Source organism: Alosa pseudoharengus, unplaced genomic scaffold (genome assembly GCF_046254945.1).
Source record: "Alosa pseudoharengus isolate Yale_2024_CS ecotype anadromous, Long Island Sound unplaced genomic scaffold, YU_APseudo_1.1 YU_APseudo_1.1_scf_6, whole genome shotgun sequence".
Lineage (NCBI taxonomy): Eukaryota > Metazoa > Chordata > Actinopteri > Clupeiformes > Clupeidae > Alosa > Alosa pseudoharengus.
In genome coordinates this window covers 14,705,311-14,724,357 of record NW_027468848.1, presented here as the reverse complement: position 1 = coordinate 14,724,357, position 19,047 = coordinate 14,705,311, and the positions used below count along the sequence as shown (strand labels likewise).

The following is a 19,047-nucleotide window of genomic DNA, read 5'->3' as shown; positions in this document are numbered from 1 at the left end:
GAGGTGGTAAGCACCTACAAGTATCTGGGTCTCCACCTGGACAATAAACTGGACTGGTCAGCCAACACTGATGCACTCTACAAGAAAGGACAGAGCAGGCTGTATTTCCTGAGGAGGCTGCGGTCCTTCAATGTGTGTAGCAAGCTCCTCAGGATGTTCTACCAGTCTGTTGTGGCCAGCGCCCTCTTCTATGCAGTGGTATGCTGGGGAGGAAGCACAAAGAAGAAGGATGCTGGGCGACTTGACAGGCTGGTAAGGAAGGCTGGCTCTGTAGTGGGAGCTGAACTGGAGTGCATCACTTCAATATCTGACAAAAGGACCCTGAACAAACTGATCAACATCTTGGACAATGAATGTCATCCACTCTACAGCACTATTAAAAAGCAAAAGAGCTTGATCAGCTGGAGACTTCGCTCACTGCCATGCACAACTGAAAGGCTGAGGAAGTCATTTGTCCCCAGGGCCATTGAACTGTTCAATGCCTCACTAAAGGGAAGAGGAGAGATAGACTTCTCTGCTTAGTCTGTCTGCCTCTCCATGTTTGAGTACTGACTGCCCACTACTGTTTTACTACTTTTACTAATGTCCACAGCCTAATGTTTTCACTACTGTTTTACTGCTACACTGTTTTTCATGCTATATTAGCACACATGATCAATGGCTGCGGTCAGGCTTCTGCTACAATACTGAATGAATGAATGGCTATAACCCTATTACCTCAACCTGTTCTTGCACTGACATAGTTTTTTTTTATATATATATTACCTTGTCTACATTATACTTTACTCTCCTATTTGTCCATATCATTTATGCTGGTCTCTAGACCTTATTCTTGCACTGTTGGACTATTGTTGGACTACTTTTTACACAGTGCTTACTCATATTTGGGCATGAGAGAGACTAGTCTACAAAGCATGTTCTGTGGATATGCTGTTTCCTTCTGAAACAGGTTCTGCAAGGAACTACCCGCATTTTCTTTCACGGTTACTGTGAGTGCATGCTCAGCAGTGTGCACTTTTAAAGGCAAAGGTGACTGGGTTTGGGCATCTCCTGGTCACTCAGGCCGACCGACTGTCTGGCAGCGATACTACCACTACTCAACCATGTCCACATGACTTGCTATGCAGAACAGACAAAGCACAGACTGTAGAGGTAAATAATTGCAGTTACATACTGTGATTTCCATGCACACAGAACTACTACACAGTGCTGCATAAAGGCTCTATGCGCTGTGGTGTCAGTACATGTGACAGGCTGGCGATCTGTAGGGAGAGACATGTGAGCCTGTGGGGCTAGTCTGGTCCATGCTGGGCTGGCCACTGCTGTAGTGCCGTACCATGTGTTTGACTTTGGCCAGCTCCTGCTGCTGGAAGCCCTCCAGCTCGTCCAGATCGTCCCGCTTCTGGAACAGGCTCAGGCTCTGCTCGGTCATCTCGGTCAGCCGCGCAGACAGGGTCGCCTTCTCCTGCAAAGGGAGTCGGCCGAGAGGGAGAGAGAGAGGGAGAGAGAGGGAGAGAGACAGGCCAATAGATAAATAGATGGAGAAAGAAAGAAAGAAAGAAAGAAAGAAAGAAAGAAAGAAAGAAAGAAAGAAAGAGGGAACAAAACACAGAGAGCAGAGGGTGAGGCTCAAAGAATTTCCCATCTATCCGTCATCCTGTCCTGTCGCCATATCTGTCCCCACTACACAAAATAATGTTTTAATTTGATGTGCTCTTACATGAGAATTTCTGTGCTCCATCACCGTTCACACCATGTGAATTAAGATTACGTTTAATGTGCTACCCATTATCCTCCCCATGGCAGACAGACAACAACACTCACCTGGTCTAGCACTGCCATCTTTTCCATCCACTCCTACAAGAAAAAAGGCTGAGTGAATGGACTATGTTCCCAGAAAGGCATTCGCAGACCTCACAAAGAACACTCCACTCACCTGGTCCTTCTTCTCCAGGGCCAGAGCCATGCCTTCGGCCATCTTGGCTCTGCTAGACTGGTAGGACTCATTCTGGTCCTGCAGTTTCCTCATGGAGGCTGTATAGACAAAGGGAGACGGGCCAGTTGGACTCTAATAGGTTTTGACTTTAGGGTCCCATCATGAAACCTACCAGCTGTGGAGTTGGAGTCCCATCAACATTTTTAATTTAGTTAGGAATCGGTTTTGAATTTAACCGAAAGTGCTCTTGGACCAATCATGTGATGCTACAGCCGGCTTCCTGAAATGGCTAGTTCCCTAATGGATGGACTCCAAGCCCATAGAGAAACATTTAAGGGTTCTACATCAGTAGGCTAGTTATAGATGACAATATAATTATTTCATTTCATTTCTGTGATGTGTCAAGAGCAAAAACTCAACACACATCTTCACAGCTTCGGTCACATCTAAGCTAAAAGACTATAAATTCAGGGATTTCCAACAAACACATGTTTTCACAACTACCACAGTTCAACCAAGACAACACTATCAGGGTCCAGTTAAATTCTGTGGCATGGTCATCTGATTAAGACCCAGAGACAAAGCCATGGTATCAATCTAAAATGAGGTTTAACACCCATCCCTGCACAGGAATGGGAGAGCGATTTCACTGAAATATCTGAAGATGAGAGTGAGAGTAAAAAGAAAATCCCTTATGCCAGTAAACATGCATCCACTGAGATGAGATTTAAATATAAACATTTCAGAACACTGGGTACTGTTGCATAGGACCATAAAGGGTTAAAACATGTGTGCCATATTCAGTTCCAAGCATGAAGAATGCTGACTACTTTGTAACTGTGTTTCAACACATTAACAAGCAGAAAGCAGCATTCATGAATGTCATTAAGGAAACAGAGGCCTCCCTCTCTATTGTCGCAATATGAGCTTTTGTTTTTTAACAAATTAAATCATAAATATATATATATAAAACATCATGTTTTTGTTTGTTTTTATGTAATGTCATGTTTATTTTTTGTATTGGTTTGTCTAGTTAAATGTTTTCCCTATTTATTTACGCTATTTTTTATCATTTGATTACTGATCAAAGCCAGTATTTAAAAATGGCAAAAAATAATATCTGGATAATATTTGGATGTGTGTCTACGTGTGTGTGTGTGTGTGTATAGTTTTCGTGTTATTCTTAGTCCTTTTTACTGCTTCTAAGTCAGCTGATGTTGTTGACATTTGTCCATTGGGAGCTTGCTATGGCTAGCTTTTGCCCTAGCTGGGCATCGGACATCCTTCCATCTATCCGTGAGCGGTGCAGCACTTCACTGTCTGGTCGAGGAGATCTCTCGGGACAGCTGGACCTAGGCTAGTTCTACTCTGCGAAAGATCTGCCGTGGCCGCCGAGCTGTTGCTGACCTGCGAGCTGCCATGCCAACTGCAGACTAACTGGGCCTCTGACATCCTTCCATCTATCCGTGAACAGTGCACTTCACTGTTTGGTCGAGGGGATCTCTCGGGACAGCTGGACCTAGTCTAGCTACTCTGCGAAAGATCTGCCGTGGCCGCCGAGCTGTTAAGTATAAGTATAAGTATATATACTTTTTTTAACCCCCCGAGAGGGAAATTTGGTCTCTGCATTTAACCCAATCGGTGAATTAGTGAAACACAAACAGCACACAGTGAACACACAGTGAGGTGAAGCACACACTAATCCCGGCGCAGTGAGCTGCCTGCTTCAACAGCGGCGCTCGGGGAGCAGTGAGGGGTTAGGTGCCTTGCTCAAGGGCACTTCAGCCACAGCCCACTGATCTGGGCTCGAACCGGCAACCCTCCGGTTACAAGTCCAGAGTGCTAACCAGTGGGCCACGGCTGCAGGTTGCTGACCTGCGAGCTGCCTTGCCAACTGCAGACTAACGTTAACGGTGAAGAGCTGCAATCTCACGGAGCAACAAACGGTCCCTGTTAAGTCCACCGAATTGCGGATCTACACGATCGCCCAGTACTTTGGACTGTGCTTCCAGTCATCTCCAGACTGCAGTCTAGCAGGCCTAGCTTCTAACGTTAACGTTATCTCCAGACTGCCAGTGAATTCACCGGGTTGGTCAGTTGCTAAAGAACTTTGTTGGCATTGCATCGGTTGTGAAGACACAGCTCTGTGCGCAGTTTTCACGGATCATCATTGCCCTTGGACATTTTCAGCTGGTTTGGAAATTGGACTAATTTTAACATCACCTTTTCCCTTTTTAAATATATTTTCTTTTTTTTAATTTGTTTAGCGACTACGCCGCTCCGTCCGGCATTTTTTGTATTTGTTCATTTTTAAATGTATTTGTCATGTCATGGGTACGCTGGCGACTACGCCGCTCCATCCGGCATCTTTTGTCTTGTTGTTATGTGTCTTGTTTGTGGAGCGCTTTGGATTGCACTATGTGCATGTTAAATGCGCTTTAAAAATAAATCTGACTTGACTTGACTTGACTTAATTTATTTAAAGCATGTTAGCTTTCATAGAGCTCCCTTGTACAACACTCTACAAGTCCACCACTTTGGCTCATTTTCTCATTTTGCCAGATGAACTGGGAACTGGCCTGAGGAAAGGAGGGGGGGGGGGGTCAGAGTGGGCCTTCATCTCACTGCTCAGTGAATGCATGAATGAACTCGGCTGCAATGAAGCTTTCTCGCTCTCCCTCTCAGTCTCCGTCCCTGAGTGACTGGGGGATTCAGTGGCCTCTATATGAGGTTGTTGGGGTGGTGGAGAGGAGTTCAAATGGCAGTGAGGACTGGGTTGGCAGGGTAAAAAATATGGATAGCAGACAAACAGGTAAGGAGGAGGAGAGGGATGGGAGGAAGTTGAGGTACGTACAATCCTGGTGGTTTTCTAATGCATTCTCAAGCTTGTCCTTGGTCTTCTGCAACAGCCGAAGCTGCTCTGCATAGTCTACGGATGGGAGGGAAGGGGGCGGACACACATACACACACATTCACAAACAGACACATAAGCACGCGCGCGCACACACACACACACACACACACATGCACACGTGCACACACACACGCACACACACACACACGCACACACACACGCACACACACACGCACACACACACACACACACACAAGGATAGCAGGAGGATGGGGGTGCAAAATAGGACAGGACAGGGGAACAAACACAGGAGGAGAAAACAAAAGGATAAACGTGACTGAGCAGATAAATAATGAAGGGAAAACAATGGCTTTGCAAAATGAAAGACCACCTAACACCCTGTAACTTTTCAACTATTGACCTGATGGATGACCCGCAGCAAAACCTCTCAAATATACAAAACAATCTTGTCAGAACCTCTCAGACACAATGATGCTGTCATTGCAATACCATCATATAGTTTACTCGTACATTATGTCCAGTTCATTTTTGACTTGTGTTGCATTGCATTTCTAGAATAGTGAAATATATACTGGAGCATTTACTAATAGAATATTTATAGTACCAACTGACAGAATTGAATAAAATCATGTTTCCCTGTAGTATTAACATGCTCTTTTTTAACAGTGATGTTTCACTGACTCCAGCGAGGCAGTTAAAAGTGGGGTTATGGCTAATATCACATTCCAGACTTTGGGGGGTTTAAGGTTTAAATGGGGCGAGCTTAATAATGCTCCTAGAACTAGACAGTGCTTGTGGACATATGGACTGTGCTGAGTCAGGTTTATTCAGAAGAGCTCAAACTTAAAACACACCAGGAAGTAGATATTTTCAGAAGAGAAGTGGAGACTCCCCAAACAAACCACTTCATGCAGGAAAACTTCTACAATTTCATATGCTGTGAGACTGATCAACCCTGGACTCCACTTAATGTTTGTGCACATGAATAAGCGTGTGTGTGTGTGTGTGTGCATGTGTGTGTGTGTGTGTGTGTGTGTGTGTGTGTTCTGACCTACATCTGTGTTTAACATGATTATGCATTACCTGCAAGTTTGGCTTCCAGCTTGCGAATGTGATAATTCTTGCGCAAGATCTGTGATGGAAGGTCATCCCTGGAACTGCTGCCATCAGAAGCCTGAAGGAAACGCGTGAAAACACAGAGACACATGGAGGGTCAGCAAGACAGAGAGAGAGAGAGACAGACAGACAGACAGAGAGACAGACAGACAGACAGATTATTGCTGCTCTAAAATGACAGATTCAAACACAATTAAAAGTAGTTTAACTTCTAAGTATACCGAACTAAATAAGTTCTACAATAGGGAGATCATATTTGTTTCGGTCTGATACTGGGCAACCTAATCGCCATTAACATATCAAAATTGAGATTAAAGTATACGTCCAACTCCTGTAAGGACCTGTAAAGATGTTCAATTTGGGCTTGATGCATCTTAGTCCCTGCCTGATTACAAACCAAGTACAGCACTGTTGGTCAGAGCGTCCATCTATTCAACATCTTAAATAATTCAAGATAGCCCAGAGCGAAATCTGAAACCTGTAGATCAAAACAGCTTGTATGTGTGTCTATGTTTGTCTATCTGTACTGAGACAGACAATCATCATCTCCGTGCTTGGTTTAAGTCAGAACCTGCCAAAAATGATCTTTCTTTCCCTTTGTGGCATCACAAATAGGTCTTTGAGAAAGTGTGTGTGTGCGTGTGTGTGTGTGTGGGCTCTTGAATGTCTATCTTTCGCTTGAGTAAGTGAATGACACTGAATGACAATGTCAAGTTTGTGGTCCATACCTGTTAAATGTCATTGATATTTTAATGCAAGCATAATTCTAAGGGGATTGCATTTCACTTTCACAAGTGCTTGATAGTGCATGTGTGTATGTCAATATATGTAGATATAGGTTTGTTGACACCTAACATTGAGTACCGTGTGACTACCATGTGGGTAAGGTGTGTCTTTCTTTATACACGGCTATTTGTATGTGCATGCGTGTGTGTGTGTGTGTGCGTGTGGAGGAGTCAGGAGGTTCTGGTTAAACAGGGTTCATGATCGCTCCTTCCATTCTTAAATTGATCTGAACAGGATGATGACATAGATAACATGCCTCCAATAAATATGATCTCTTTTCAACAACCACCTAAGCAGAGCACATTTTTGCATATGAAATTCTACAGTGTATACTCTTTGATTGTTCTGGCAAGACTGAAAGCAGAATTGACAACAAGACCACAGTAATGCTTAATCAGGTAAAATAGTGAGAAGTTAAATCTCGCTTTAAGATTGAAATCAGATTAAAACTTGAAAAAAAAAAAAGATAGGAAGGAAACAAACTTATGAGGATTAATAACATGAACATTGCAAAGACCAAGTGCAAAAAGTGAAACAAAGTGAATGAGTTTCTGGGGGAAAATTAAAAGACAGAAAGAGTAATAGACACAGGTCCTATCTGGAAAAGGCCTATCCAGCAGACAAACAGCAAAGAAGCAAACTCACAAAGTCATCACCGGAGTCTGCTCCCACAGAAGTTATGGACTCTTTGCTCATAGAGCGAGGAATCCTGCCACCTGACCGCGGGGCAGTTGCCGCCTCCTCGGCTATCTTCTTCTTGAGTTTAGCGAACATATCTTCAGGGTAAATCTTCTTGGTGGGTTGATGTATTGATGTGTCGGTGTCTAATCCTCTGACACTAATGTTCCTTCGGGGTCCCAAGTCCTTCAGGGCAGACTTTACTCACAGCTAACGGTTGGTTCATCTTCGTCCAGTGTATTATTGAGCTGCAGATAACACAACATATTTCATGAAAAGTCTAATTTGATCGCCATGAATTCTGCTTGTAAGTGCTATGTAAGCTTAGGCTACTTTATCTGGATAAGAGGTAGTTGATTGTGAGTGTATTACCAACACAAATCAATGTTTAACGATGAATGGCAAAGGGAGTCTCTAAACGACTTACTTTACGATGACCTTATCAAGTAAAAATGCTTTTAAGAGATGACAGTTGTCCAATCGGACACCTTGGATTATTCTAAGGCTATGAAATGACAAACTCATGTCCCTGGCTTAAGTTATTCAAGTAACCATTCAAATAACATCAGGAGCGCTATCATTAAATATTATCACATTATATTTTTAGCTAGCATTGACGATATGCCATCTCTCGTAGCCACGAACACATCCTTTTAGCATCACGGTGACTAGCTCTAGCCGTTAACGTTAAGCATAAACAAGTATATCAACAATGCGTCTCGAGCTTTTATTATAGCCCGATACTGAGTGATCACATTACCTACGATGATGAAGAGGTAATAACATCGTTAAGACACAACTGACAAGCTTGACTTTGTTTACTTCTTTAGCTTGCAGCATCCGTTCTAACCCGAGGTGAAACATAAGTGACTGATTGAGCTGAAGATCTGACAAGAAGACAGCTAATGTTATCTGGCTAGCAGTAATAGCTACACTGAGAAAATGTTAGCCCGCAAGCTAGCAACCTACATAACAATTGGCAAAAAGGACATCAGCTGACCGTATCTGAAATTAACACCAAAAATTCACTTCAAATTATCGACGAGGAATGTAACTGTTAGTCATGTTTCGCTTATGTGACAGCATATGGTCGTAACCAGACATCCAATTGAGCATTTGCAGTATAAGCAGCTGGAATTTACGTTGACAATTCAATTCAAGCTAGCAATAGGTATGTATGATAGCTTGGGTAACGTTAACGTTACCTTCATCGAACGAGCATTTAGCCATCACTTACCATTTGACCCACAACACACTGCCAGAAAGTCGCTATCCATTCTAGTATAATCCATGTTCGGTGTCAACAAATTCCTCTGAAATGTGACTCCAAACTGCCACTGGATAACTCCACTTTGAAATGTTTACAGCGAATTAGCTTTCCAGCTAGTCAGCTAGCGACCTAACTTCAGCACCACGTAATCTCCACACATGACTGATGACGTTGCACAAACATCAGCGTATCCGGAAGCCTTTTCACCTGACGCGTGTGAATCTGTGAATATGAGAAGCGCAACTTTGTATCCATATGAGTACAAGTAGCTCACAAATCGTCAATCTCTGTCCACTCCATACTTCAATGACGCGGGATCGTAAAAGCTAAATGGATAGTGGGCAGCTTATAATGATGTAAGTGTTGCAGTCCAGAGCTTCAAAGAACCTTCATTTAAAAATGAAGACAATCTGGTTTAAGGCATAGTCTATTAAAACAAAACGCAAATTTGCCTAAACCAAAGAACACTATTTTGAGTTTCGAGTATCAAACGTAGGTCTACAACTGGGGACATGGGGACATTTTTGTAAAGCACTTCTTAAATTAATTTTTATAAAGCGCTTGAAAGGTGCTATATTAACAAATGTATTATATTATAGTAGTATGAGGTATAGCCGATCAAAATTATAGGCTATGCTTTGTCTTATTTAGGCCTATCTTCTTGCTCTGTTCAAGCTAATTGAATCGGCTTCCATTTGTTCTGTAACCTACCAGCACGAAACCTAGCATAATGCAATACAATAAATGTAGTCCTAAAAACCGTTTTTGGGACGTTTGATTTTAGTACTAACATTTTGACAGTTAAAACAAGAACCTCACTCACAGACTATTGGTGCGTAAATGTCCTATTATTAGCTACAGATATGAATGAATTGTTCATGCAGACCTGTTATAATCTTGTAATATAACCCACTTTGCCAGCTCACAAAGTCTTCCATTCATAATATTGGATATATGGCTAGTCGATTACACAAATACTGTGAATGATTTTGGGATTGTCCAGCTACGATGTAGGTGGACTCTTGACACTCGCAACCCATAAGCCTATTGCACACGATTATTTGCTTGGCATGGGTAAACCAATAGGCAATCCTCTATCTCAAGGAAAATTATGTTAGCCTATGTCAAACGTTGACCAGATGTCAGCTTTGTTTTCTAATGGTGCAGTCCCACGTCTTGCCACACGAGAGCGTGTTTTGATTTACCAAACCGATTTGGTGCAATGAGCTTGTCTTGTTATAGCCTACAATTTATATCCCCATCATGATGACCAGAAATGGACCTCTGTGACTCTGAAGTTCAGTAAACACATTAATATCATGGTACGTAGGCCTAATCTTGTTATTTTTCTGTCATTAAGTGATATTTCTCAGGTTTTTCTGCATATGATAATGTTACATTGCGTAGTCTCACCAAAAATAATGCGCACTGGAGACTGATGCTTTGTGTCATGCAGAGTCCTTCATGTTAACCAATTATCTGACAGCGCGCACTAAATGCGAAGAGAAAATCTACACACCAGGCAAGTGCGTTGAGCCCTCCCACTATTTCAATTGGTTATGGGTAATGTCATTCTAGCGAGTGCTCTTCTTACGGGAGATGGAATTGGACCAAACACCTTGCAGTAGCTTCTTGTCCATTCAGAAAAGAGGCTGTCGGCGCAGACATGGTGGAGTAGCTGCATCACTGAAGGACTATGCCCGAATAACATCTGGTTTAAAATAAGATAGTGGATACTGGAATATCGAAGGACGGAGTTTACTTCATGGAGAGCTGATACTAACATGTGGTGGTTTCCCTTAATTATGTTTACATCTCCGACGTTTCCATTCATCTTATTTGTATGTATCGGGTTATCTGAGGCGGCACCACGCATAATTTCCAACGATGCGTTGTCTATCACACGAAATAATCGTGAAGTCTCCGACACCGTTTTGGGGCGACTGAACCTTAGCAATCGGACCTATCTATCTGATGCGAATTCAGGACGTTTTAGATTTTCCGGGCTCACCCCAGCCCCTACCATATTATCTACTGATTCATCGTCGTCACATGTCGCCAGGACAACAGTTACTACCGTTGAGCCCCCAACCACAGACCCCACCACCCCATCAGTCTCAGTTACCTCGACGGTAGCTGATCTACCTGCCGTCTTTGACCGACAAATATCTGACCGGAGATCAGCTGACTCTGTGCCCTCTCTTGCACCACAATCAAAAACACTGCAGAAGTCGCAGGAAAATAGTGACAGGTCTCCACTTCTACCTGCATCGGAAAATTCTCAAGGTGAGTGCCGTTGTCTCAGGTCTCCACTGTCAACAAAAACGGCATTTGTACTGTAAACAAACGAAACCACACCTGTCATCCAACCACACCTATATGTAGTGTCTAAATGTTTAATTTGGATTTGTGTTTCACCATTTGTGTTTCACCATGCGTTTCCAGACGCCTTTGGTAATAGTGACGCCGTTCAACACCCTCTTTAATGTAATATGGATATAACGCATTATATACGCATTGGCAGGGTTGACCGGTCGATTCGTTAATCATTCATTCTGTGCTATGGATTGATGGCAAATTTGACTTTACGCTGACGTAGCATCCCCTCACATTGTTTCTGTTGGCATGGGATACTTAGCTCTTATCATTAATGCTGTTTGAAATGTGGATCATCTCCCTGAGAAAACCAGACAACCAGAGTGGGATAATAGGCCAGAGCATAATATCAATTTCCACACATCTCTTATCCACACTCCTGTTTCTGTGGCCCATGAAATTTATTTGGCCAGCTGCGCTCTCATTAAAGCCTTTTGGAGTAGCAGAGATGATCTGGATGAGATAGGTGTTTTATGATGATGTTCATTGTTGACTGAAAACAGTCCCCATGTTGGTCTCCTCTATTGTGCCTTCCCCCTAGAGGTGCCTGTGGGATGGACCTGCACTCATGAGGAAACCATGTGGCACTTACACTCGGAAAGGGAAAAAAAGGTGTTTCTCGAGGTTGATGTGAAAAACAGTCTATTCAAGTAAAGTGCAGTAAAAAGCTCATGGAGCAAACTCCAAATGAGTCTGTAGATATGAAGTTGAACTATAAGCATTCCCAACACAGGATATATTTACTGTTAGGACACATCACAGACTCTTAATGTAAATGTGCTTGGCTTGTAGTGCAACCTGATTGGGCAACCTTTTGTTGTTCTGTTTGACAGTCAAGCTTCCCTGACCCAATGCCTGAAATTGTTCTCAGTTATCGATTTCATTCCCGTACTAAAGCTGATGGCTGTCACTTAGACCAGCGTTCATTTTCTGACTTGACCCCAGGTGTCAGAGCAATGCTAGGAAGGGTTACCTTTCCTTTTTTTTCCCTTTGCACTGTTTGGGAGATTATGGTGACCACATGTCTGGTGGTCACTGCTGCTCATATACTCGGGAAGGATCAACTGTAATTTAATATATCATACGTACAGGTTTGGTTAATGCTTCATTCATCTTCATTCATTTATTCAGCTATACTCCCTCCCTCCCTCCCTCTCCCCCCTCTCTCTCTCTCCCTCCCTCCCATCTTTTCCTTTCTTTCGAGCTCTCATTTCATACAAACACACATGTGCTTCACACATTTCATCCAGTGGCTATCTCTTGTACAATACATGTTTGGGACTCTCATGTTGCCTGTATTAAATCAACAGATGACTCACATTTGATTTCCACCATTTTTATTATGATAAGTGTATGTGTAAATATATGCCTTTGATCTAGTCGAGCAGGTTTTATCAGATGCAGTTGATGAGATATTTTTGTTTTTTTCTGGCCATGATAACCTTGCTGGTATGTTGGCAGCAGGTCTCGTTGTCTCCACTGTTTACCGAAACAATAAGACTAGACTGTTTACAAAGAGTCCTTCCCTCTTAAATCTATTTACATAGATTCATGTTTATATCGGTCAATCTCGGAAGGGCTGATGGGCATGAGGATTATGCAGCTTAGTATTGATGGATTATGGGTAATGCAGTTATAATAGAGGATTATGGGGAATGTAGCCTTTCAGATAAGGGGCATTCTAGATTCACACAGTCCCCCTGCATCTTAATTGGATTCCCGAGAAGGGTGTTAGTCTTAAATGAACAGTCCATCAAAAGTATGATGAAGTTTTTTTGTGACATCAGAGTTAAGATGACCCAAGAAAGGGCTTTCATATTGGGGATCCACCAACAGAACAATCTTGGCTTTTGTAATGCTCTTCCTGTGATCCACTTCCTGTGATCCATCAACAGAACAATCTTGGCTTTTGTAATGCTCTTCCTGTGATAGTTTATTCTCCATGTGCATGCACTCTTGCACAGGTAGTTTCTTTCTCAGTGTTTTAACATATAACATGCTATGTGTACAAGTTTGTATTACATAGATGTAACAAGCTTATAATATATGTATACAATCCTGCGTAGGCACTCATTCCTGACAGTGTTATTGGTAAATAACCTCTTGTACCTCAGGAGTAGGAGGCATACACATCAAGCTTATAGCTGCCTGTATATTATTCTGCTAGTGATGTGCCACATTGTAGTGGGTGTACTTGGGCCAGCAGAACTGCAGTGGAGAGGAGAGGCTGAGTCATTTTCTGTGTGTATATCTTTTTGTATCCATCCCTCTGTCTGTCTGTGCCTCTCTCTCTCTCTCTTGCTCTCTCTCTCTCTCTGTCACCCCCCCCCTCTCTTGACAAAGCCAAAACAACTGCAGTGGGAAGTGCGATTGACATATACAGCCCGGTGTGCTCCGTTGTTCTATTATGCCCCCCCCACCCCCTCAGACAAGATCTCAGTTTTCTCTTTACCCAGCTCATTGTCAGCATTATGTTACAGCTCCACTGCCTTAAGGGGAAGTGGAGGGTAGTGAATGTGTTGCATTTTTAACTCTGCTGTCTCCGTCCATCTACAGTATCTATCCGTGTCTTTGTCATTGCTGTGCTCTTTCTTTCACCTCGTCTCTCTCTCTATTCTCAGTCTCTAACTCTCGGAGGTAATTAGGGAACTGCAGTGCTGAAAGTAATGGATGCATGGAGCAAGAATGGGTTTGTGTGTGTGAGAGAGAGAGAGAGGGAGAAAGAGTGACAGAGAAAGAGAGAGAGACTGAGTGACTGTCTGTGTGTGTGCATGAATATGTATGCATGGGTGTGTGTTTGTGCATGTGTGTGTGTGTTTGCGTGCTTACATTAGTGTGTGCGTAGGTGTATGTGTGTTGCCACTTGTGTGAACAAGTGTGCGTTTGCGCGTGTGTGTGTGTGTGTGTGCGCGTATGTGTGAGTATGTGTGTGCGTGTTTGTGTGTGTGTGTTGAGTGTGAATGTGTGTTTAAAACTGACCGTGTCTCTGTCCCTACCCCCAGAGCTGGTGTGTAACTGCAGCGGTGAGGGCGTGCAGGACCCCGAGGACTGTGACCCCTCCACGGGCCAGTGCCTGTGCCTGCCGGGCTACGCCGGTCTGCAATGCGAGGAGTGCGAGGAGGCCCACTTCACTAACGGCACCAGCGGCTGTCTGCCCTGCAGCTGTGACTCGTTCGGCGCCATCAACGAGTTGTGTGACAGGTGAGAGGCCATCATGCTGGCACTGCATTGTGGGAAAAGTAGTTTTTGTTTTGTTATTGTTGATGCACAAGCGTGAATATATACATCAACACGGCAGGATTCTTGTGACACACTGTATGATATTGCACTATCCTTTACATTACCATGTGAGACTGATTACATCGAGTGGCTATATGGAGTACTGTCTTGCATCCCTTTGTCCTGAAATGATCTTTGAGCCTCCCAGTTGGGGCCAAGTGAGACCCACTCTGCCCCCACACTGTTAAAAGTGCATGAATGCATAGGCTGTAAATGTTTGTTTAACATATAATGAAGGCAGGCCTACAGAAGAGGCCGCTCAAAAGCGAAGCCTTGAATGGTCTTAACGGGTGCAATTAAAAACTATAATTGTTCTGCGGGTGAGGACACTTTTTCTGAATGGGATCAAAAGTGGGTCTTTGCTGCGCTGCTGGTGCCTGTCTCTCCCATTTAGCCTGCAGGCAATTCTCCTCCAGTTTCCACAAAAGTCCTTGCTCCTCCATGTTACTGTCAGGCTTCCTCGTTTAGCTGTCAGAGAACTTCAGATCATTGGCTGCTTTTGGTGCGCTATAAAGCACTGGCATTGGCTCTGCGTATATTGTCTCAAAAATACTTTTCATTTGCATTTTTTGGGGCTTTCAAACTGTGGCTTTTGAAAACTTGGATGCTTGTTTTGAAATTAAATGCCGCAGTTTGACAGGTTGAGTGGGATTTTATGAGTGGTGGAAGGACACACTCATATACTCTCTCTCTCTCTCACACACACACACACACACACACACACACACACACACAGACAGAGAGAAAGAGAGAGAGAGAGAGAGAAGCTGTGTTGGTTTTCCTGAAAATAGCAGTAGTATTTTAGGTCTGTAAGGAATGCTAAGTGCAGCAAAGTCGGCTTCTCTCACTTCCTGTTAAGATGCCTTTGTAAGACTTGGGAGATGCAACAGTCTTTGATGTGAAGACAATTCTTGTGGTGCTTTGCTCATGCCATCCTCTGCCCATCTGTGCAGAATCAGATTTCTCTGATAAACATAATTTTGTCCATTTCTGGAATCATTGTTTTCCTATTAATTTCTCTTCGTTTTAGCTGTAGGGGCATCTTGCATCTTTTACCTGGTTGCATTTCCAGGGAGCATACATAGGCTACTAATGAAAATGCACATCTGAACTATTTGTCAATTTGGATGAACGCATCTGCAAATAAATGCTTGTAAATGTTAACTGACACCACAGAAGAAGTAGTTAGGCCTGCATGAACCGTATACCTTGAACTGATGGATTCTGATGAGAGGTGTAGTGGTGAATTCACACTGCTGTTTAGGGTTAGGAGTAACTGGGTTCATCATTGATGTATTCAAAGGGCAATGCTGGTATTACATCATGGGGTACTCTGGTCCCCTTCTGAGTCAGCTGCTAAGGGGGAGATTACACACACACACACACACACACACACACACACACACACACACACACACACACACACACACACACACACACACACACACACGCACACACAGGAAATAAAGGGAAGTTGTATTAACTTTACCCATAATATTTTTTGTAAGGAATGCGTCGAATGAGATCTAGGAAGGACATTTTGTATAAAAACCTTCTGAATATGCGAAATAGGATTGAAGACAGGACGTGTTATGAAACACAGTTATCCTCGTGTTTTGTGAAGGTTTTAGCACATTCCTCCAGCAACACTAATGTGATCCTTCTCAGACTGTCTGAGTCGAGAGACTCTCCTAACCCCACTCCCCCCCCAGACTAGCTCTCCCCTCTCTCTCTTTGCCTCTCCCAGTAGGTAATCTGTCAGATTAAGACAGATTAGCCGGGTTTCAGACCCCTCACAATACACACTCTCAGTGAAGCTGTCTTTTTTTTTTCTGGGAGTGGTTGCAGGTGCAGGTGCGGGTGAAACATGTCAGGTTGACACCTGCAGTGATAAACAGACACAGTTTTCCAAGGCAGTTTTCGGTCTTTCTCAGTGTGGTGCTGCCTGCCACTGCTCTCTGGAATGGATTTCTGCCTGGCGTCTGTCATGCTGAAACTGTGTTGTGAGCGGCAGTGGTGCGGCAGGGTGGGATTAGTGCAGTCACCTGCTGTCTGAGGAATGCCGAGAACTCGGCTTGTTTTGTCAGAGGATGAGTAAGTAATTGGCTTTTTGGAGGGCCGCGTTGAAGCAGGAATTTCAGCAGACTCTTTAAGAACATTGTGGCAAGGTCAATGACACAGCCAAGGTTGTACGTGTTTCACCACAAAAAAGAAAAAAGAAATATGGTTTATGCGGTGCTGTTAGTCAATCAACAAAACCCATTTCATAAATGTAAATTATTAGATAGATAGATAGATAGATAGATAGATACTTTATTTATCCCCAAGGAGAAAATTCAAGAATTATAAAATGTAGATTATACTAAAGCAACAAAAAATGGATGTGAATAGCAGCCAGGCTACACTGGATGCACAATTGTAGCACTAAAATGTTTTTAGAATGTACACGTCACTATCACGCCTGGTGTAGCCAGTCCAGGGGAAGCTAATTGTTACAGCAGATGCTCTGTGAATAAAAACGCTTCAGTAACATGTCTGGTGTAGCCTGCCTGTGAGTAGATGTGTTATAAGTCATGGTTCCTGCATAAATTCTAATTATATGTAAATAAGATTTGATCACACATGGGCCTTTGTTGGAGAATGATAAATGATTGATGTCCAAATTGGCTGTCAATGGACCCCTGACTGGTTAAAGGCCTTTGAAAGATCAGGGATGAGAGATGAAAAGCCTTGGGGAAGATGTCTATCTATATAATATGACAATCACAAATTGGTAGCTTTGAGTCATTAGAGTTGGACTCAAAATTCTCTCTAATCTGAGTAATATAGAACGTTTTGCCATACAACAGTGCCTTACAGTATGTTGTGTGTGTGTGTGTGTGTTTTATGCTTATACATGTTTGTGTGTATTCCACAACAAACACAATACCCCCACCATCCCACACACACCTTCTGTATACCCTTATGTACTGTATACACCCACCCCTCCCACTGTGTCTGTACCTAATGATCGCCCTGGGGGACCCAAAACAAACAGGAGATAATACCGGAGCCATGGGGTGCCTAAGACTCACGGATCTCCTCTGGTCCCTAGCTTAGAACGGGGCTAGCAGTATGAAGGGAAGGGACCACGGCAGCCGGATGAGGCACAGGGGGAATAGCGAAGGGAGTGGGTGGTGTCAGTGTTGTGGCAAGAAAATAAATCTTAGGTCTTTGGAGAACATCTTACCTGCTTACCTGCTTACCTGCTGACCACAGATATAGCCAACCCCCCCTCCCCCAACCCCTCACCCCAAGTCAATGATCACTGGCAGGTTCAGTAACCCTTTGTTCAGTACTCACACTATTCTTTTAATCATCTGTGTAGATTGCCCCCCCCCCCCCCAAACCTCCTCGTCCCCACACAGCTTCCCCTTTGGGCCCGAGGCATCGGGTCTGGGCCCACACCCTTTGCCTCAGGGGAGAGATCTGGGGTGAGGGGGGGGGGTGTTCAACAGACTCCCCTCTACAGAAACACTGCTGTTCCCAGACCATTGAAAGGCTGACGGCTGCCGTTGACACGCAGATGGAAGAGGCTAAGGTCAAAGATGAAGCTGAAGATTAACGTTGGAACCAGCAAGCGAATGTCTCCCCAAGTCTCCATGTGGTCCCTGACAGTCATAGATAACCACCCCCACCCCAGCACAACCCCAATTCCAAGACCAGCAGCATTACCCAGGCTTAGCCACATGACAACAGAGTGAGATGGAGAGATGATGCTCTTCCTTTGTCTTCTGGTGTGTTTTCATGTCAGCGCAAAGCCATGCAGGAATGAACATTAGCCACCCTCCCTGTGGAATGACACCCACACACATGTCTCTGGCTGATCTCACATCATCACACATGCACATGCACACACACACACATACAAACACACACCAACACACGCACGCGCACGCGCACGCACACACCAACACATGCACATGCACACACAAACACACACCAACACACCTCAGCCTCACACAAATGCAAGAACATGCTGTTCTTTTTCCCTATCACATACACTGTCATTATTCATGAAAAATATCCCCAATTAAGCTATGAGTAGACCCAAAAAATCAATTAGACCAACGGCAGCACATCACAAGCGTGTGTTATAGCCGGCATGATGTCACTGTAACAGCAGGCCGGCGGAGGGTAAGTATATGCGTCTGCAGCACTAGAGAGAGTCTTTACCGCTCTTTGCTTAACGGAAACAGACGGGCCTTTGTGTGGCTGCTGATTTATGTATGGCCATAATGTTGCTGTGCAGGGATGAGGATGCGCTATGCTGCACTGGCATGCTGCTCTCGCTGCCTACTGCCACTCGTTCCTCCGCCCGAGCTGCTGTACGCTTCCGATGTGGGGGCGGAGAGAGGATAAAGCTCTTCTTCTCCTCCTCCACCTCTGCTTCTTCTTCTCTCTCTCTCTCCTCTTTTCCCTCTCCTCTCCTTTCTTTTTTCTCCTCTTTCCTCATCGCCTGTTCTTTTTGGAACAGTGCGAGCCTGAGCGAGGTGATGACCTATTGTACTTGTGTGGGAATTAGATTTGCAGCGTCGATTTGCCTGATATATATTGATCAGCTTGCTGGTGGCAGGTGACCTTTCAGATTGACTTGCGAGTGGCTTTTATGTCTGTGGGAGGCAAATTATCATTTTAAGCCTGAATAAACGTTCATTAGGCCATGGTCCTTTGTGCAACAAAGCTCTCCAT

General features: G+C 43.9%; 2 protein-coding genes across 4 annotated transcripts in view; one reads left to right on the top strand and one right to left on the bottom strand.

Annotated features, from left to right (window-relative positions):
• The window catches only part of golga1 (golgin A1), a 29,251-nt gene extending 20,454 nt beyond the window's left edge, over positions 1–8,797 (bottom strand). The window contains exons 1-7 of one of the 3 annotated variants that reach the window (XM_076270799.1): positions 8,629–8,797; positions 7,359–7,639; positions 5,895–5,985; positions 4,791–4,865; positions 1,937–2,034; positions 1,825–1,857; positions 1,337–1,465 (exon numbers count right to left, since the gene is read on the bottom strand). In XM_076270799.1, the coding sequence (XP_076126914.1) occupies positions 1,337–1,465; positions 1,825–1,857; positions 1,937–2,034; positions 4,791–4,865; positions 5,895–5,985; positions 7,359–7,487 (555 nt within the window). In that variant the 5' untranslated portion in view covers positions 7,488–7,639; positions 8,629–8,797. Of the gene's footprint in view, positions 1–1,336; positions 1,466–1,824; positions 1,858–1,936; positions 2,035–4,790; positions 4,866–5,894; positions 5,986–7,358; positions 7,640–8,151; positions 8,604–8,628 lie in introns of those variants that run through there. The other 2 variants (XM_076270800.1, XM_076270801.1) reach the window with 2 other exon arrangements.
• Positions 8,798–10,180: 1,383 nt separating this feature from the next.
• The window catches only part of LOC143106504 (multiple epidermal growth factor-like domains protein 9), a 48,283-nt gene continuing 39,416 nt past the window's right edge, over positions 10,181–19,047 (top strand). The window contains exons 1-2 of the mRNA XM_076270798.1: positions 10,181–10,947; positions 14,040–14,238. Of these exons, the coding sequence (XP_076126913.1) occupies positions 10,446–10,947; positions 14,040–14,238 (701 nt within the window). The 5' untranslated portion in view covers positions 10,181–10,445. The remainder of the gene's footprint in view (positions 10,948–14,039; positions 14,239–19,047) is intronic.